Consider the following 18,499-nt stretch of genomic DNA (forward strand, 5'->3'; position numbering starts at 1 on the left):
TTTTTAAGTTCTTTCGATCTATGACCTCTTCAAATAGAGAATACCGCTCCTTTTCTGTTAGTAGCTTCAAACGCTTCAAAGATTGAATTATTTTCGTTTTACTTATTTGCCGCCTAGTACCTTAAGTAAAGCTGGAAATAGAACACAAAGAATATTGAATGCTTAGTTTAGAAGAAGTTTACTCGATAAATATTAATCTGTAGTTTGTAGGCTGCAGTATTTTGGTCTTTGGCCTAGAAAAATTGATAATATTTTTTGCTCTTGGTAGATAACAAAGGTAGGTTAGTATGAGTTTTAGTTAATTTGACAAGATTAAGGACAAAATAACTATTCAAACTTTTTGTTCTTAGTTGAGGTTGAGGGATATCTTAACGTAGTTGTTAGATGGGCAACGGATTGCGGCCTGTCGGTGAATCCTCTTAAGACGGAGCTCGTCTTATTTACGAGGAAACGTAAAATACCCAGAGCTCAACTTCCCTCACTAGGGGACGCTCCTCTGATGCTTTCTGACAAGGTAAAGTACCTAGGTATTATCCTTGACAGCAAGCTTACATGGAAGCCCAATATTGAGAAAAGAGTGAGGAAGGCAACAATCGCCTTGTATGGATGCAAGGGCGCAATTGGTAAAAGATGGGGCCTATCGCCTAGAGTTGTTTTCTGGCTATATAATACTATTGTAAAGCCTATCTTGTTATATGGAGTCATAGTCTGGTGGAACTCACTAGAGAAGTCGACATTGGTGAAGAAACTGGAGAGAGTTCAGAGGTCGGCACTCATTGGAATCAAAGGGGCGCTTCGAACGACTCCTACTCTGGCGCTCAACGCAATGTTAAATGTGGTACCCGTAGACATCGCAGGCAGAATTGCCGCTTCGCGTACCGCAATCAGACTGAGGGGCTGGAGCTATAAGCTTAATCTCACTTATGGGCTCAGAAACTTCGAGTTCATCCCTCTGTCAACGGATCAGTATATACCCTCGTTTAGTCCAACCGGAACCTTCTCCACTTATATTCCGTCAAGGGAAGAGTGGACGGAGGGCTACACTTGGGGGCAGGGCCTGGTGAACTTGTTCACGAATGGATCGAGGTTGGAAGGAAAGGTTGGTGGAGGAGTATTTTGCGAGGAGCTCCCCATCAGACTCAAATTCAGGCTACCGGACCACTGCAGTGCGTTCCAGGCAGAGGTAGCCGCAATCAAGGAGGCAGCCGATTGGCTGCTCAAATGCGTATTAACGGTCAAGAAAGTAAATATTTACTCCGACAGCCAAGCGGCAATAAAGGCCCTCAGGTCTATGACGGTGCATTCGGAATTGGTCAAGGAATGCTTGACCTCGCTTTCGACTGCGTCCGAATTCTTTAACATCAGCCTCATCTGGGTTCCTGGTCACAGCGACATTGCTGGAAACTGTGAGGCAGATGAGCTGGCCAGACAAGGGACATGCGAGGTGATTTCCCCGCGAAGGGAGAGAATCGGGATCCCCCTGACTACCAGCGGTCTGCTTCTGGAAAGATGGGCATCGCACCAACTTAGCGAGCGCTTGGGAAAGTCCACAAAAGTGTAAGGTCGCGAAATCCTTCTGGCCACGTGTGGACCGGAGGCGCTCGGGCGAGCTTCTGAGGCTGACAAAATATCAGCTCTCTAATCTCGTGGGCTCTCTCGAAGGACACAATGCGCGAGGAATGCATGCTGTGAGACTTGGAATCACCTCGAGCCCTTTCTGCGCTGATCTAGGCATCTTGGCTCCTACTTTTTTGCCTCGCCTGCCAATATAGCTGGTGCTGACATTAAAAATCTGATAAACTTCATCAGCAGCATTAAGCGGTCGACGCAAACATAGTCATCGTTCGTAATCCGCACGCTCCTAACCATCCCAGCACCATCTCTCCCCGCCCTCTCCCTGTATCCCATCGGTCTTTCTCTCCCGCCTCACCCCTCTTAAATGGCATCACAAAGGACGAATCCTTCTTCGTCCAAGTGTGCCCATTCCCTGGGCAACCATATCAACCTAACAAACCTAGTTGAGGTTATTTTTGTAAGTATGTTTTTAGATATGGATTTTCAGTGAAAAAATATTAAGTCTTAAGAAACGTTTATAGTACATCTTCTGAATCCTTATCAGGAAAAGACAGATCGATTACCCACCTAATATTTCCAATTTTCTTTACCTGTTGCGTATTTACTAGCTGCATGAGAACTATCGATAACGAAAACTAGGGTTTGACAGCTGAAAATGGCAGACTATGTTGATATTTCTGATCAGTAAGTTTGGATTCGAAATCGTTTAACGCCAGAACAACGCTTCCAAATTGTGGAAAATTACTTAAAAAAATAAACAATAGATCTATTCTCGAATCTGTTCATAGAGCACTCTCGGCATCATCGGCTTTGATTTCTTTCGAAATGAAGAAGACACTGCCGTTACTGTAAATGGCGAGAGCTATCGAGCCCTGGACTGGTCGAATGGACCATGTAATATAACTCGTAGCCACGGCGGATATGTGCCGAATATCATATTAAAAAAATAAATACCATGAAATTATCTACCAAATTATATTTAAAAAATTCATTTCAACATTATTCCGGCTTCAGTTATCATTTTAAGTTCTCAAGCTTTAAAAACAAAATCCATATATAATATATTTCATTGTATGGCTCACTGATCACTTTCCTTTGATTTGGTCAGGAACATTATAAGGAAGCTAATTTCGTTTAGTCTAAGCACAGTTCGTCTGAAAATCTTTATAGGATGTGCGCTAACAGCTACTCAAGTGGACTTATAATTGAGATGAAGCTATTCATAGTCATTTAACATACCACAAAACCTGTGTTAGATTTTACTTATAATTTTCATTGGAAATTAACGATTGTTACTCTGCACGTCATCACGTTTGCATCAGCCATATTAGTTTTTCATTCTACATGTTTTCAATGTTTGGTTTTATTAGGTAAAAAAATAATATGGCAGCATGGCTGCTTTTGCACTTAGAAACCTAACCTAAACAGAAACCCGAAACCAACAACTCTTTTTGCTTTCTAAGTTTAGGTTATGCTAACAAGAAACATGCTTTGCTGGTACGGTGGGTTTGCCTAAGTTTTGTAAAATTATGTCTAATAGTGTAGGTACTCTAAAATTAACTTAAGAGTAACCTGAAAATGGGAAACATGTATAAATTGATTGATTTTTTTAATTCAATAAGTCTTCAAAAATTGGTTTGGGATATTAATATTTAGCATATACAGGACCCGCCATCTATCGTTACGGATTTGAACTAGGTATTATTTGAAGAATGGTAACACTTAGCTGTCATCTGATTTGACAGAAAATTAGTTTTATTCTTCCGCTGAACGAAAATGGTTGTGTATACGCTCAAAGGACCGACCACCCAATGCGTTTTCGCTTCGCTTCAAGGGCTTGGGATCGACTTGAAGAAGATAAAGACTTTTACCGAAAAATCATCTTTTCGGATGAAGCTCATTTCCATCTCGGCGGGTATGTTAACAAGCAAAATTGCCGCATTTGGGGCTCAGAAAACCCGCACGCACTCGAAGAAAAGCCGATGCATTCACAACGAGTCACTGTTTGGTGCGGATTTTGGTCGAGAGGCATCATTGGTCCATTTCTCTTTGAAAATGAGCGAGGAGTGGCCGTAACCGTCAATGGAGAGCGTTACCGGGCCATGTTGAACGAATTTTTGTTCCGAGAAATTAAAGAGGAGGATATTGGTGGCATTTATTGTAGTTCCAACAAGATGGCGCTACTTGCCATACAGCGAATGCTACGATCAATCTTTTGCGCACTGTCTTCGAAGATCGCATTATCAGCCGAAATTCTGATATCGTTTGGTCGCCTCGGAGCTACGATTTGACGCCGTTGAATTATTATCTTTGGAGTGCCGTCAAAGACCAGTGTTATGCCAACAAACCAGCAACAATTGATGCACTGAAGACCAACATACGCGATGTCATAGCTGAAATACAGCCGCATACAATCGAAAATGTGTTGAAAAATTGGACCGATCGTATGGGATGGTGCATGGCTAGCCGAGGCAGCCATATGAATGAAGTTGTATTCCATTATTAACCGGAAGGATTGTACTTCAAAATAAAAAAAAAAACAGTTTGGAAAAATATTGAGTAGTTTCTTTTTTATATATTAGCATTTTTAATTCCGTAAAGTTATATGGCGGACCCTTTATTTATTTGATGTGGCATCTTTAAAAACTACAAATGCAGTTTGTTTGTTGCTGTGTAACTTAAGGTCAGTTTACATCTGGAATAATCATAATATAAGTCATAGCCAACAGAGCTCTTCCACTGCAAGAATTTTCTCTCAACGAACAATTCAATTCAGGGTATATTGAGAAGTAATAAAGATTTCTAAGCATTATTAACTCAAAATACTTAGTACTCGTATTGTAAGAGAACACAATTCCTCATGACGGCCAATGTAAACTGTATATATATGATGAATGACTACCATTCGTTAAGACCCGTGTTCGAAGCCCACTGCGGGCATGAAACACCAAATGATGGAAAAAGTTTTTTCTGCTAGCGGTCGCCCCTCGATAGATAACCTCCGAGAGTATTTCTCTCATGAAAAAACTCCTCATAAAAAGCACTTGCGGTTCGGAGGCGGCATGAAACTGTAGGTCACCTCATTTCTGGAATAACTTCAAGCCGCACACTTCAATTTATTTAAACCCTTTCTTTTAGTGTACCGTTCGCCCGATTTCAATCAAACGTGCATCGGTTCAAAGGAAATAACTTCCTTTCGTGCATAAATATTAGCCCTAAAAATAAATAAATAGACTTAAGATAGAACTTAAACTTAAAAAAGCCTAAACAAATTATAGCCTTTGGAGTTTGATATTACATTATGGACCCTTTTGGTGATGAATTTATATTTAGAATTACATTTTTTCAAACCTAGATAGCGACACCTAAAAGTTACTTTAAGATATTTAAATTTTTGTACACATCTTTATTTTGTGCTTAGAACAGACTAAAGAAGTCTCCTATACATAATATAGATTTTCATATTTTGTTTTTATTTATTTATTCTGAAATCAAAAAAAAACATATGTCTTACTGACTGCTTACTACAAAAATATATTTATCAAAAAGTTTTATTGCATTAAACAACTCATTTAAACAATGGGCAGAAAAATATGGTTAAGATAAAGTAAACCTGAGTTCAATACAATTCGAAATTTCATTGAGTTCATGAAGAGCGCGAGTAACAGGAGCATTGCAAGACAATATTTGTTCTGAAGCCAATCAAATGGAATGAATATTTATTACGTTAAAGCCTGGTAGGAACCGAATCAATCGGTTCCCCCTTGATAATATTAAACAAAATATACAGCCACAAAATTGATCTTCAACATTCTCGCTGTTTGAGAATAATTAGAGCATGCGGGATTTATATGATGGGACATACTTTTAGCATACTTAAGAAAACCTTTTAGCATACTTGAAAAAAACTTTTCGAACTCGTTGAATTCTGTCAACAGAGAATTGGTGGTAAGGTCTCCAAATAAACAAAGCATATGGTAATGTATATCGAAGGAATGCTGTAAATAGCAACCTACGAGTATAAGGGTCTGCAAAATTCCAAACTGTTCCTTCTTATATGATATAATCAAGTATAGAGTGCGCTTTAGATATAATAAAATCTGGATTATTAAGAAATGGCCTCTAGGCCTTTGATTTCTTCAATTGAAGTATGTCATCGCCGCTGTTATAAAAAGTAGGAATGACGAAGCACCATTTTCGTATAGCCAGAAGTCTATTTTAAGTATAACCTTCTATGTACCATATACTGTACACATTGAGTATACTTAAGTAGATTTTTTATTGTTGCTCAGCTAGCGTGAGAGAATAGTTAATTTGCAGAAGTACTTCGTATGCGCTCAGTACACACAGTATAACTCACTGCCCATTTGGTTCTCATGGTATCAAGTTTTTTGAGGGCACACTTGCTTTGATATCTTCTTCTTCTTAATTGGCGCGATAACCGCTTACGCGATTTTGACCGAGTTTAACAAAGCGCGCCAGTCGTTTCTTTCTCGTGCTGACCGGCGCCAATTGGACACACCAAGTGAATCCAAGTCCTTCTCCACCTGATCTTTCCAACGCAGAGGAGGCCTTCCTCTTCCTCTACTACCACCAGCTGGTATCGCATCGAATACTTTCAAAGCCGGAGCGTTTGTATCCATTCGGACGACATGACCCAGCCAACGTAGCCGCTGGATCTTTATTCGCTGCGCTATGTCTATGTCGTCGTAAAGCTCATACAACTCATCGTTCCATCGTCTGCGATATTCGCCATTGCCAACGTGCAAAGGTCCAAAAATCTTACTCAGAATCTTTCTCTCAAACACTCCAAGCGTCGCTTCATCGGATGTTGTCATCGTCCAAGCTTCTGCGCCATACGTTAGGACGGGCATGATGAGAGTCTTGTAGAGTGTTAGTTTTGTTCGTCGAGAGAGGACTTTACTGCTCAGTTGCCTACTTAGTCCAAAGTAGCACTTGTTGGCAAGAGAGATTCTACGTTGGATTTCAAGGCTGACATTATTATCGGTGTTAATGCTGGTTCCTAAATAAACGAAGTCTTTTACAACCTCGAAATTATAACTGTCTACAGTACCGTGGGTGCCGATACGGGAGTGCGCCGACTGTTTGTTTGAAGACAGGAGGTACTTCGTTTTGTCCTCGTTCACCACCAGACCCATTCGCTTTGCCTCTTTATCCAGTTTGGAGAAGGCAGATCTAACAGCGCGGTTGTTAAGGCCGATGATGTCAATATTATCGGCATATGCCAACAATTGTACGCTCTTATAAAAAATTGTGCCTGAGCGTTTAAGTTCTGCGGCTCGTATGATGCTCTCCAACATCAGGTTAAAGAAGTCACACGACAGCGAGTCACCTTGTCTGAAACCTCGTTTGGTATCAAACGGCTCGAAGAGGTCCTTCCCAATTCTGACGGCGCTGCTGGTGTTGAGCATCGTTGCAAAGCCATATTAGTTTTGTGGGGATACCAAATTCAGACATCGCGGCATACAGATAACTCCTCTTCGTACTGTCGAATGCAGCTTTGAAATCGACGAAAAGATGGTGTGTGTCGACTCTCCTTTCGTGGGTCTTTTCCAAGATTTGGCGTATTGTAAATATTTGGTCGATGGTAGACTTTCCAGGTCTAAAGCCACACTGATAAGGTCCAATCAGTTGGTTGACGGTGGGCTTCACCCTTTCACACAATACGCTCGCTAGAACCTTATAGGCGATATTTAGAAGACTAATCCCGCGATAATTGGGACAGATTGCAGGATCGCCCTTCTTATGGATTGGGCAGAGCACACTTAAATTCCAATCGGCAGGCATGCTTTCATCCGACCATATTTTGCATAGGAGCTGATGCATGCACCTTACCAGCTCCCCGCAGCCATGTTTGAATAGCTCAGCCGGCAGTCCGTCGGCGCCCGCGACTTTGTTGTTCTTTAACCGCGTTATCGCTATTCTCACCTCGTCATGGTCGGGTAGCAGACCGTCGATTCTGTCGTCGTCGATTGGGGTATCGGGATCTTCACATTCTCTGTGACATGCGCAGCTGTTTAACAGGTTCGAGAAGTGTTCCCTCCATAATTTAAGTATGCTCTGGATGTCAGTCACCAGTTCGCCGTCTTTGTTCTTACAGGAAAACGGCCCGGTCTTAAAACCTTCTGTAATCCGCCGAACTTTCTGATAGAATTTTCGGGCGTTGTTCCTGTTGGCCAGCATCTCAAGCTCTTCGCACTCACGTATTTCGGCCTCTCGTTTCTTCTTTCGGATAATACGTCTCTCTTCCTTTTTCAGCTCTCTGTAGAATTATTACAGAAACTTTTCATCCCAATCCCACAGTTTTAGAATTACTTAATACTTCTAGCAACGGTTTTGGTACGCAGTTTTATTGCTCATTCAATTTTAGTATAAAAAAGTGATAGTTTGAGTTAGTTGAGAAATCCGGTAGATTTTGGTCCCCCCTTGGCGTTATTATGCATTTTCTCCATATAACAAATACACGAATTTTTTTTTTTTTTAAGAAAGTCCAATTAAAATCTGTGGAATTTGAATAAAAAGATTGCGGAATTTTTGAAATCTTTGTATAAATTTTGAAACTTGTATTTATATGACCTTTATTAGGCAAGGAACTTTATTTTTATAAAATAATAAGAATATTTAAACACGGAAAATACAAAAAATAAAGATAAAAAGTCAAAACATGTCAACATTTTGACTTGCTACCCTCCGTCACGAGCTGTATATGCGACACACCCGAATACGCCTATCGCGGATCTTAATTTGCCACTGTTTAACGAAACAGAATGTGAAAAATCTCTGAAACTCATATTTTGTTCATTTGAATTTTGCAAGTATCATAATTAGCGATTTGTGGAAAAAATGAAAATTGTTTGGCTTTCGACACCAGACGAAGTCGTAGGCATTGTTAAATTTAATATACGTATGTATGTATTGTATATAATTATATATATATATATATATATATGTATATATGTATGTATGTATGTAAAAATACTTTCATATATGTACTTAACATTGTCCAGAATGGCAAATGCAAAGCAAATGAACTGTTGGGACACTCTGCTCCCAGGTGTCATTATGTTGCCTTTGGCGCTTAAATACTCGTACAAAAGTAATGACCCAGCTTTTGTGTAACAGTAAAATGAGAATTGCTTTGTTGCTGAAAAATTGCGTAGATTGTGCAAATAATAACATTCACGCGCTCACAAACGCCACACTCTTGCACTGTTGCGTATCCTGCGTAGTATTCAATTACGGAGTTTGTTGACCGTTTGTCTGATTGCACGCGGAGAACCGCCAGCAGGTGAATTACTAAGGACACACTGAAGCAGGTGAAAAAGAATGTGAATTTATTGAACTCGTCATGCTTTATGGCTTTTTAATGGCGCAATATAATGGCATCTAAAAAAATTTATTTGTGTCTGGTTGCCTTAAGGGATCCCATTCGCCTAAACTGACTGATGTGATATTTTTCCATTAATGGCTAATGAGCATGTGACAAATTGTTTTTAGATTAGATTTTATATTGAAGATGTGTGTGAGTACTGCTGAATTGCTATGCAATTTGGGAAAAATCTTTAATTACATTAACCTGTAGCCAATACAGTGAGAAAGAACGATTTATTTTAAAAAATATAGAAAACTAATTAATTGCTTTTATTTTTTTAACTTAATACAAGCAGTTAAGGGGTAACGCCACTGTACACGCGTAAAGTAAACACGGTTTTTAAAGAATTTTTTTGTATAAAAGGAAAGGGAAAACAATCACTCTGATTTGGGAAGTTATTACTTATAAACTAAAATACAAAACTACAAAGTTTGATCGAAAAATTTTACAAAATGGCAGCATTGGAGACATTTTTGTAATGTGGTTTCTCTTGAAGGAGCTCCGCGGCACGCAGCACAGAGGGTGCAAATTTTATTGTAATCTGGAACAAAGAAACATTTTTTTTCTTAATCTAGATAAGAATAGCTAGAGAAACACGTAGGGGATTTAAAAAATATAATATTTATTTTTGTGGAATTAGCAAGCATTTGAAGGAAAAAACTCTATTTCGGACTAAAAAAACAGCACTTAAATAATTATAACAATCGTTTAAATTAATCTATCGAAAATCTCCTACGCTCTTCTCTTAAGAAGGTTATTATATAGACGTAGTGAAAAACCTGATTAAAAATATTTAAAATTGTTTGAGTTATGCTGCGTGCCAATTTCAGAAAACGTGTTTTGCGAAAAACGCGTTTAAAGTTTGGAAATGTGTAATACATACGAAAAAATTAAAAGTGTTAATATTAAAAATTTTTTACGATTAATCTGCAATTCCTGCACCGTAAAAAAGTCCTTCTGTATTAATATATTCTTCTTCTTTTTCTTTTCTGGACGAATGAAGGTTGGAACGCGCCTCTTTTGCTCTATCCGTCAGTGACTGCTCAGCGTGCTGAATGCGCTTATCATCGTTTTCAAGACAAAAATTGTAGGACTGTAACCCAATTTCCATTTCTAAAACCTTCATAATTCGTAATATATTTTGGAGTTCATCATTGAAATTGCATACGGCGATATCCGTTGCAATATTTAAGACTGTTTTGCCACTAGAATAAGCTTTTGGAGCTAAACTCCACACAGCTGCGTTAAAGCTTTCATTACTATTTTGCGTAAATCCTCCCAAGCAACGGTTTAATAAATCGTCTCTAGTAAGGCTGTCATAAATGGGTTTAATAACATTAAAAATTTGTTGTGAAAGAGGTAACTTATGATGGTAATCGGCTACAGAGCCTGCGGCTTACGCTTTTTTCCAGCCTCATATCTGTTCAACGGTCGTTTCGTTGCAGTGATTCGACGCCGCGTTGGATACGATTTTTTCGTACCTTTTTTGCCTAAATACACTTTTTTATTTTCCATTTTTACTTCAAATCACTACCAAAACACAAAAAACCTGTTCACAAACTACACAAAAGCGTATGTAAACTGGGAAACAAGTTTCCGTCGAATAATTTAAAAGTAATTGTAAGTTGTACACGATAAACGTAGTTGTACTAACGTGAGTTGCTAAAATGTACTAAAGAATTCCTAACATTTGTAACCTTAAAATTAAAATTACATTTGTTTACTATTAGGTTATTACCATTAGAATGTTAGTCATTAGGCTATAACCGCCCAGGAGATGATTCACTGCGCGAAGTCGTTAGATAGCAGTCACTAACGCTTGGTTAAAAGCATAAAATATTTATGAAATAAACTTCGGTAACGTATAAAACTTTTTGTTCTGTATGTATTTAAAAGGTTCAAAGAATTGTTTAAGCTTATAAAAAAAAAATCAAATTTTTGAAATTCCTAGAGTGGTGTTACCCCTTAAACAACTTTTCCGGTCCTCCTATTTGGGTAGCAAATGAAGAATATATCTGGAGTGCCAAGTGTGGAGAAAGCTGTATTTAGCTGGCTATGGGAAAATCGTTTTTTTTTTTTCAAGTTCAATCTAACCACATTTAGAGGAAGTTTATTTACTGTACTGCAAATGCAAGGCGCTCAGGAACTCATTATTACTTGCAATCGAATGGCAATTCAATTCTTTTTTACTTACTGCCAATTACACCGTGCTACAAAAATCCTAGACAATTTTTTAAGTTTCACTATTTTTATTCTAAGCACGGCTTTTAACAATTATATTAGGAAAACTGCATCATTACAGGTAAACTACGCCAAACAGTCCATTCTTGAATGCCTAAGTGTTAAGACCATCGAGTTGAAAGTTGTTCAGCAACACTTTGCGCTACAGCAGCGATATTCTTAAAATGTTCTATACTCGACAGAACTAGTTGGTTGAAAGTTTTTCAACAACCTTTGAATAGTCGACGCAGTCGCTCGATTATTTGCATCAAAAATAACGAATTTTGCTATATGGTCAGTGGCGGATTTACACTAAGTGCCAACGGTGCCTGCGCACAGGGCGGCAGATTCTACAAGGGCGGCAAAATTTGGAGAAGAAAAAAAAAATATACTCGAGGAGCGGCGGGTATTAGGGGCCACCTCAGGGAAAACGTTTATGGAGAAAATAAGAAGCTGATCTCGGATTAGTTTCTAACTGTTCATGTCACAACATATGATAAAATTATCTCCTCTGAACGAGATGTGGTAAAATGTGAACGAGGTTTAATATTGAACCGCAGCTAACTTATGTTAGCTAAAATAAACTGATTCATTTTTAAACATAGTTACGCTCAGTTTTAAATTAGGTCCGGCGCTAAAGTTTCAATTCAATTCAAACGCAGTTTGCAACGCCCTCTCATTCTATAGCAAGCTACTGTCAGCTGTGATCAGCTGTTCGGTTTATTCGCTATTAAGTCAACATACTATCTTGATATATTTAACGTTTTTCCAATTAATCTGGATTGTTTTTGATTCTTCCGGAGATAATAATTCTATATATATGTACGGAAAATATGAGTGACGGGGGCCAAAGGCTAAGTGGGCACGCATATAAAAAGCGTGCTCTCGAGAAAAATAATAAGGAGAAGGAAGTTTTGAACAAGACTCCAAAATTACATAATTGTTTCACGAAAAAACATGGTACAGAAGAGAAAGCTGGTCCGGAAAAAGATTGTTTAGTCTTAGAGAACAAAGGTACGTCTCATAAGGATTAATATTAATTGCATGTCCAGAGGAAAATATGTATTTTAATTTAAACTTTAATTCTTCGTTTGCAGATGACAACGATGTGACTGTTAAATTTTTAAGTAACATATCACTATTTCACCCTGATGGTATGGGCTCACTTCCGACAACGAATAATGATGTCGATGTTCTCAGTACGACTTCTTGTTTTCTAGCTTCTACAAAAGAGAAAGAAGAAATTAAAAATCTAGCTACGAGCGACGAAACAACAGATATCAAGTCGAACGAGAAAATGATGAATGACGATCCAGGAACCTGGATAATTAGTGACTTTATCAGAGATTACGTAGCGGAAAATGGATGCAGTCAGAACAAAAACCTCGATTTTTCTATCACAGAAAGAGTTTATAGCGATGGAAAGGCTCGCAAGTTGACTGAAACATTATTCGAGAGAAAACTGCTCAATGGTGAAAAAGTCCAACGCCCTTGGCTTAGTTATTCAGCAAGTAAGAAGTCTGTTTATTGCGTTACCTGTCTTCTGTTTGATGCAGATTGGAGGCATGGAGGAGCTCGTTTAGCAGAGCATGGGAATTCGAAAAATCACATAAAAAATATGACGATCCTCAAGTACGAAAAGTCAGACGTGATCGCATTTAAGGTGATGTGTAAAAACTTCATCTCATAAAAGCAATCATTCCTTTTTTTGCTCATCTAATAAAGATTGATAATATGTTTAGGTAAGTATGCTGCTCTGTAGGTTCAATTGGATTCTATTTTTCAAGATGTGCTACTATATTTTATGCTATTTATTACATTTTCTCAGCACTTAATTTATAATTAAACAATAAAACTTTTGCTCAACAATAAATTTGTTTGTTACACCTGTTTATTGTGTAGTCGACGATTTTCTGCACTACAATACAAACACGCACACACAAATTTAAAAAAATTAGGGCGGCATTCTTCATGGTGCACAGGGCGGCATTTTCTGTAAATCCGGCACTGTATATGGTGTTCTTAAAGATCGACCGCTTTAAGTTCCAATAATTTTAACGCCTTGTTCTATTGCTTAGAATTGTACATTTTGTACAAAAAAAAAGAGGTTGTCTGCAAAGTCGGTTTACTGACGATAGTTTAACGTGATAAGGTCATAAGAAAATACTGATTGAATGGTTGCATTTTTCAAAAGAAAATTTTAATTTTATTTGTTTGATACATATTTTGTATGGATATAGAGAATGAGTTAACATTAACATAACATATACTTTAACATAACATAACATAACATAACATAACATAACATAACATGACATAACACAACACAACACAACACAACACAACATAACATAACATAACATAACACAACATAACATAACATAACATAACATAACATAACATAACATAACATAACATAACATAACATAACATAACATAACATAACATAACATAACATAACATAACATAAAATAACATAACATAACATAACATAACATAACATAACATAACATAACATAACATAACATAACATAACATAACATAACATAACATAACATAACATAACATAACATAACATAACATAACATAACATAACATAACATAACAAATTACCGCGTATTAAAGCACTTATCAAAAGCTTTCATTTGATACCCATATTGTACATACACAACCAAAGGTTACCCGGGTCCACGTTTTGACCTATATCTCGAGACCCCAGTCACGGGGCAGATGGAAATACTCTGAACTAAAGCATTCACCAACAGCTTCCATTTGATACCCATATTGTACATACACATCCGAAGGTTACCCGGGTCAACGTTTTGACCTATATCTCGAGACCCTATCTACCAATAGGTATTCAAACTATACGGAAATCATCTTCAATACCTACTTAACAATGTGTGTAAGTTTGGTTTAATTCGGTGCAAAGACACGGCGGGTCCACGTTTTGGCATATATTTCCAGACCCTAGTCATCAATAGGTATGAAAATTACCCCGTATTAAAGCACTTATCAACAGCTTTTATTTGATACCCATATTGTACATACACATCCGAAGGTTACCCGGGTCCACGTTTTGACCTATATCTCGAGCCCTATTTCCAAAATAAAATATAATCCATGTTACTCGTGATGTAGCTTTCGAATGGTGAAAGAATTTTTAAAATCGGTCCAGTAGTTTTTGAGCCTATTCATTACAACCAAACAAACAAAGTTTTCCTCTTTATAATATTATATTAGTATAGATATGGTAAATATTACCATACATTTTTTCCTTCAGATATAATAAAAAAATAATAATAATAACATTAAAACAACAGGTATTATTAACAAACTTGGTTTTATTTGAAATTCTTCAAGTAAATCAAAATAATAATAATCAATAAGAAGGCATATGCCAATACAAATACGTGAATTTATATATGTACATATGCGCATATACATACATACATATATACGCTCACTTAAGTAGGGGAGAGCAAGATGTCGAATGTTGCCGTTCGTTTGGTTTGTTTGCTTTGTCGTTCCTTCCGCTCTTTCGCTTGCAGTTCATTCAATGCAATGAGCAAGGTAACTACATATGAGCAAGGTAACACTAATATGAGCAAGGTAACTACATATGAGCAAGGTAACTACATATGAGCAAGGTAACTACATATGAGCAAGGTAACTACATATGAGCAAGGTAACACTAATATGAGCAAGGTAACTACATATGAGAAAGGTAACTACATATGAGCAAGGTAACTACATATGAGCAAGGTAACTACATATGAGCAAGGTAACTACATATGAGCAAGGTAACACTAATATGAGCAAGGTAACTACATATGAGCAAGGTAACTACATATGAACAGTAATGAGCAAGGTAACACTAATATGAGCAAGGTAACTACATATGAACAGTAATGAGCAAGGTAACGACACATTTTTTCGTGCGTGCAGCCTGTTAAATCGAATTATAAGACGTTATCACGTCAAAATTGACCAATGTCAAACAGACATATAAAAAGGTAGGCGTCACTTTTGAAAGGTGGCCCTGTATATGGAGTATTGCAGTTATTTATTTTTTCTTAATTGATGAAATTTTTTTTTTCTTCACAAAATTGTTTTAAATACTTTCATTCAAAGAGTACGATAGATTAAATATGCATCCAGCTATTAAAAAAAATTGTGTTTACATATCCTCAGGACAAATATATAAGTTGTATGGTGTCCATCGCGTATACCTTACTTCATAGGACCTTCATAGGGCGTTCATAAGAACATTTGTTTAATTTTTTTATAAAACAGCAATAAATAAGAGGTTGAGAAGGAAACACAATTTTCTTTAATTGCTGGATATATACCCTTTCATTCGATATTCATGCTAATATCACAAAAGGAGAATAATTACTTAAAATTATTTGTTAAAAACTTATTTCTTCGAAAGTTTAAAAAGCTTTAAATAATGCTCTATGCATATGAAAATTTCACTAAATAAATTTTAATGTCGCACTATGTAATAGTTTCCTAAATACAATTCTGCATTCGTTTTTAACTGCAAGTTTCGAAAATATATTATTACAAAACCTGCTTTTAAAAATGTGTATACAGTGGCATTCTAACAGGTGGCGCTAAAGTAATCCTCCTATCAGAAATTGCTATAAATTTAGCGATTGGCCCCTAATGTCAGTTCTGATTTGACATTTGTCTAGTAAACACATGCGAAATACACGTTAATAAACAATGTTACGCTACACTGCTCCAGAACGCGGAATATTGCTGACTATTCATTTGACCAATAATCGGTCGGTGACCTTGGCAAAACGTGAATTTCGTCGCAGATTTCCTCGCCGTCCAACGCCTACTGGTGAAACACTGCGACGTTTAGCCGCTCGTCTGGCAGCATCTCGTGTGCGCCAGTCTCGGCAGACCCCGGAGTAGCCGTTCTGCAGAGAATATTACTGCTGTAACCGAGGATGTCATGGAAGCGCCATCGACATCGACCAGACGACGTGCCACGCAATTGAGTATCAGTCGACGGTCTTTACAGCGAATTTTGGTACAAGATTTGAAGATGTTTCCGTACAAAGTCCAGACGGTGCATCAGCTGTTAGCTGCTGACCGCCAATCGCGTCTAACATACGCTCAAGCCATCCTTAATCACCACCAAGAGGAAGATGATTTTTCATCAAAAATAATCATGAGTGATGAGGCCCATTTCCATCTTAGCGGGTAGGGGAGATCGGGGGGTCGTGAGACACGGGGGGTCATGAGACACGCTCACAGCCCTGAACTGAAGAGCGCGGCATCTGTCTGGTATCTGCGTAACTTCTTGCTAGCTTTCAATCATAATATTTACATGACAAATATTTTGTTCATGCAGGTTATTTGTGTGTCCTCATACCGCGACTCCACTTGTGTGATTGAAAGTTTTGCTGATAATCGTTTTTGTTGTTTCTTACACTTTGTTGAACAAGCTAATTATAAAAGTGCATGCATCAAAACCTTCCTTGGTGAGTAGCCTTTTGACCCACAACAAGAGTTTTGCGTAAATATTAAATGCATCCATAAAACAGTGGCCACATTGAAAATAAAGCAATTGGGGGGTCGTGAGACAGCGTATTCGGGGGGTCATGAGACATGCTATTTCCGTAATCTAGGAACATTTAATAGTATTCTACAGCCGTATCTCGCATTTTGTATTATCTGCAAAGGTGTAATGCCCAAAAAATTAAACCGAAACAATTCGATTCACTGTAATACTTGCGATAGACCTGTTCACTTGAAATGTGCAAATTTAACAGCCGGCTATTACACCTGCATCCATTGTGAATCTGATTAATCTAATATTTTCTTTTTCGGATATTCATTGACTTGATTGATTAGGTATATTATTCATATTGTTCATATCAATTATATTGTAGAAGCCAATATATGCCTTTTTAACGATTGAAATAAAAAATTTTTATAAAATCAGGCCGTTTTCTTTCTGATGAAATTTGTGTCTCACAACCCCCCGAACATGCGAAAATCCGAAAAAAATGATTTTTGAGCAGGCAGGCAAAACTTAGAGATTTTTCTATAATTTTAAGAAATTAATCTTTTGTCAAAGTGTTGTTATACTTAATCACAATTAAAAAATTTTAATGTGCAGAAAAATGGATAGGTTATATTATGTTTATGGTCAAAAAACAAAACCCGTCTCATAACCCCCCGATCTCCCCTACGTAAATGAGCAAAATTTACGCTACTGGGGCACTAAAAATCCGCGTGTAATCCACGAAAAGCCATTACACTCGCTTAAAGTCACTGTATGGTGTGCTGTTTTCGCTGGAGGAGTCATCGGACCTTTTTTCTTCGAAGACGTCGCGGGCCAAACGGTTACTGTGAATGGTGAGCGCTACAGAGCAATGATCAACGAGTTCTTTTTGCTGCAACTTGATGAATTGGGATTGGAAAACATGTGGTTCCAACAGGACGGTGCAACGGCACACACTGCACGTGGCCAAAGTGATGGAAAATGCCATAAAAAGGGCTCAAATGGCAATCAATGGTGACATGACATCATATTTTTGACTTGATGTAAAAAAAACTAAAACACCAAATAAAAATAATCCACAAGAAGAATCAAAGTTTTTCATTTTTTTTTTAAATTACAGCCAAAAAACATCGCAAGGTTACTTTTGCGCCACCTTGTAAAAGGTTCAAAAGCGCATAAATGAATGATTATGCCAGTTATTGTTGTGTTGACACATTTACATACTTTCAGATAGTCAGGCGGCTTTGAAAGCCATTCTATCAACCAAAATCAAAAAAATGGCACAAGATTGCTTGAAGCTTCTCAACATGTTAGGGAGCTTCAACACATTATTATTAGGCTGGGTTCTTGAACACGAAAGACATGAGGGAAATGAAATACTATAAGGTTCGCTAGCTAAAAGAGGGCAAACTTGCCCCTAATTTGTCTTAACTTTTTCTGGGGAAGGTGGGAGGAGAAGAAGTTCATTAAACAATTCCTAACGCCGGACAGTCACTTAGCAGAGTAGACTTAAGTATTCTAAATGGTTACTTTACAGGCCACTGTAGCCAAAGATAAAATAGGTCTCTCTGCTGAATTGGTCTCTAAACTGATACTGTATTAGACCAGCTATGCGTGCGAATACGTGGTGCGCATAGTTTTCTTTATATTTGTGTGTCTTATATTCCACCCTTAAGTAATGAGTACTTGTATAAGTCGCATGTAAACAACATTTTAGCCCTTCAAGATGTTATTGGGAATAACCAATTATGTGTCTTTGGGGATTTTAACTTAAGCAATATAAA

The 18,499-nt window shown here is 37.6% G+C and overlaps 1 protein-coding gene across 1 annotated transcript; it reads left to right on the top strand.

Annotated features, from left to right (window-relative positions):
* Positions 1-11,828: 11,828 nt before the first annotated feature.
* LOC129238829 (zinc finger MYM-type protein 5-like) lies at positions 11,829-12,936 on the top strand. The gene is made up of 3 exons (XM_054874022.1): positions 11,829-12,202; positions 12,286-12,342; positions 12,409-12,936. The coding sequence occupies exons 1-3, from the start codon at positions 12,022-12,024 to the stop codon at positions 12,876-12,878; spliced, it is 708 nt and encodes a 235-aa protein (XP_054729997.1). The 5' UTR covers positions 11,829-12,021; the 3' UTR covers positions 12,879-12,936.
* Positions 12,937-18,499: the final 5,563 nt, after the last annotated feature.

This window comes from Anastrepha obliqua, chromosome 2 (genome assembly GCF_027943255.1).
Source record: "Anastrepha obliqua isolate idAnaObli1 chromosome 2, idAnaObli1_1.0, whole genome shotgun sequence".
Classification (NCBI taxonomy): Eukaryota; Metazoa; Arthropoda; class Insecta; order Diptera; family Tephritidae; genus Anastrepha; species Anastrepha obliqua.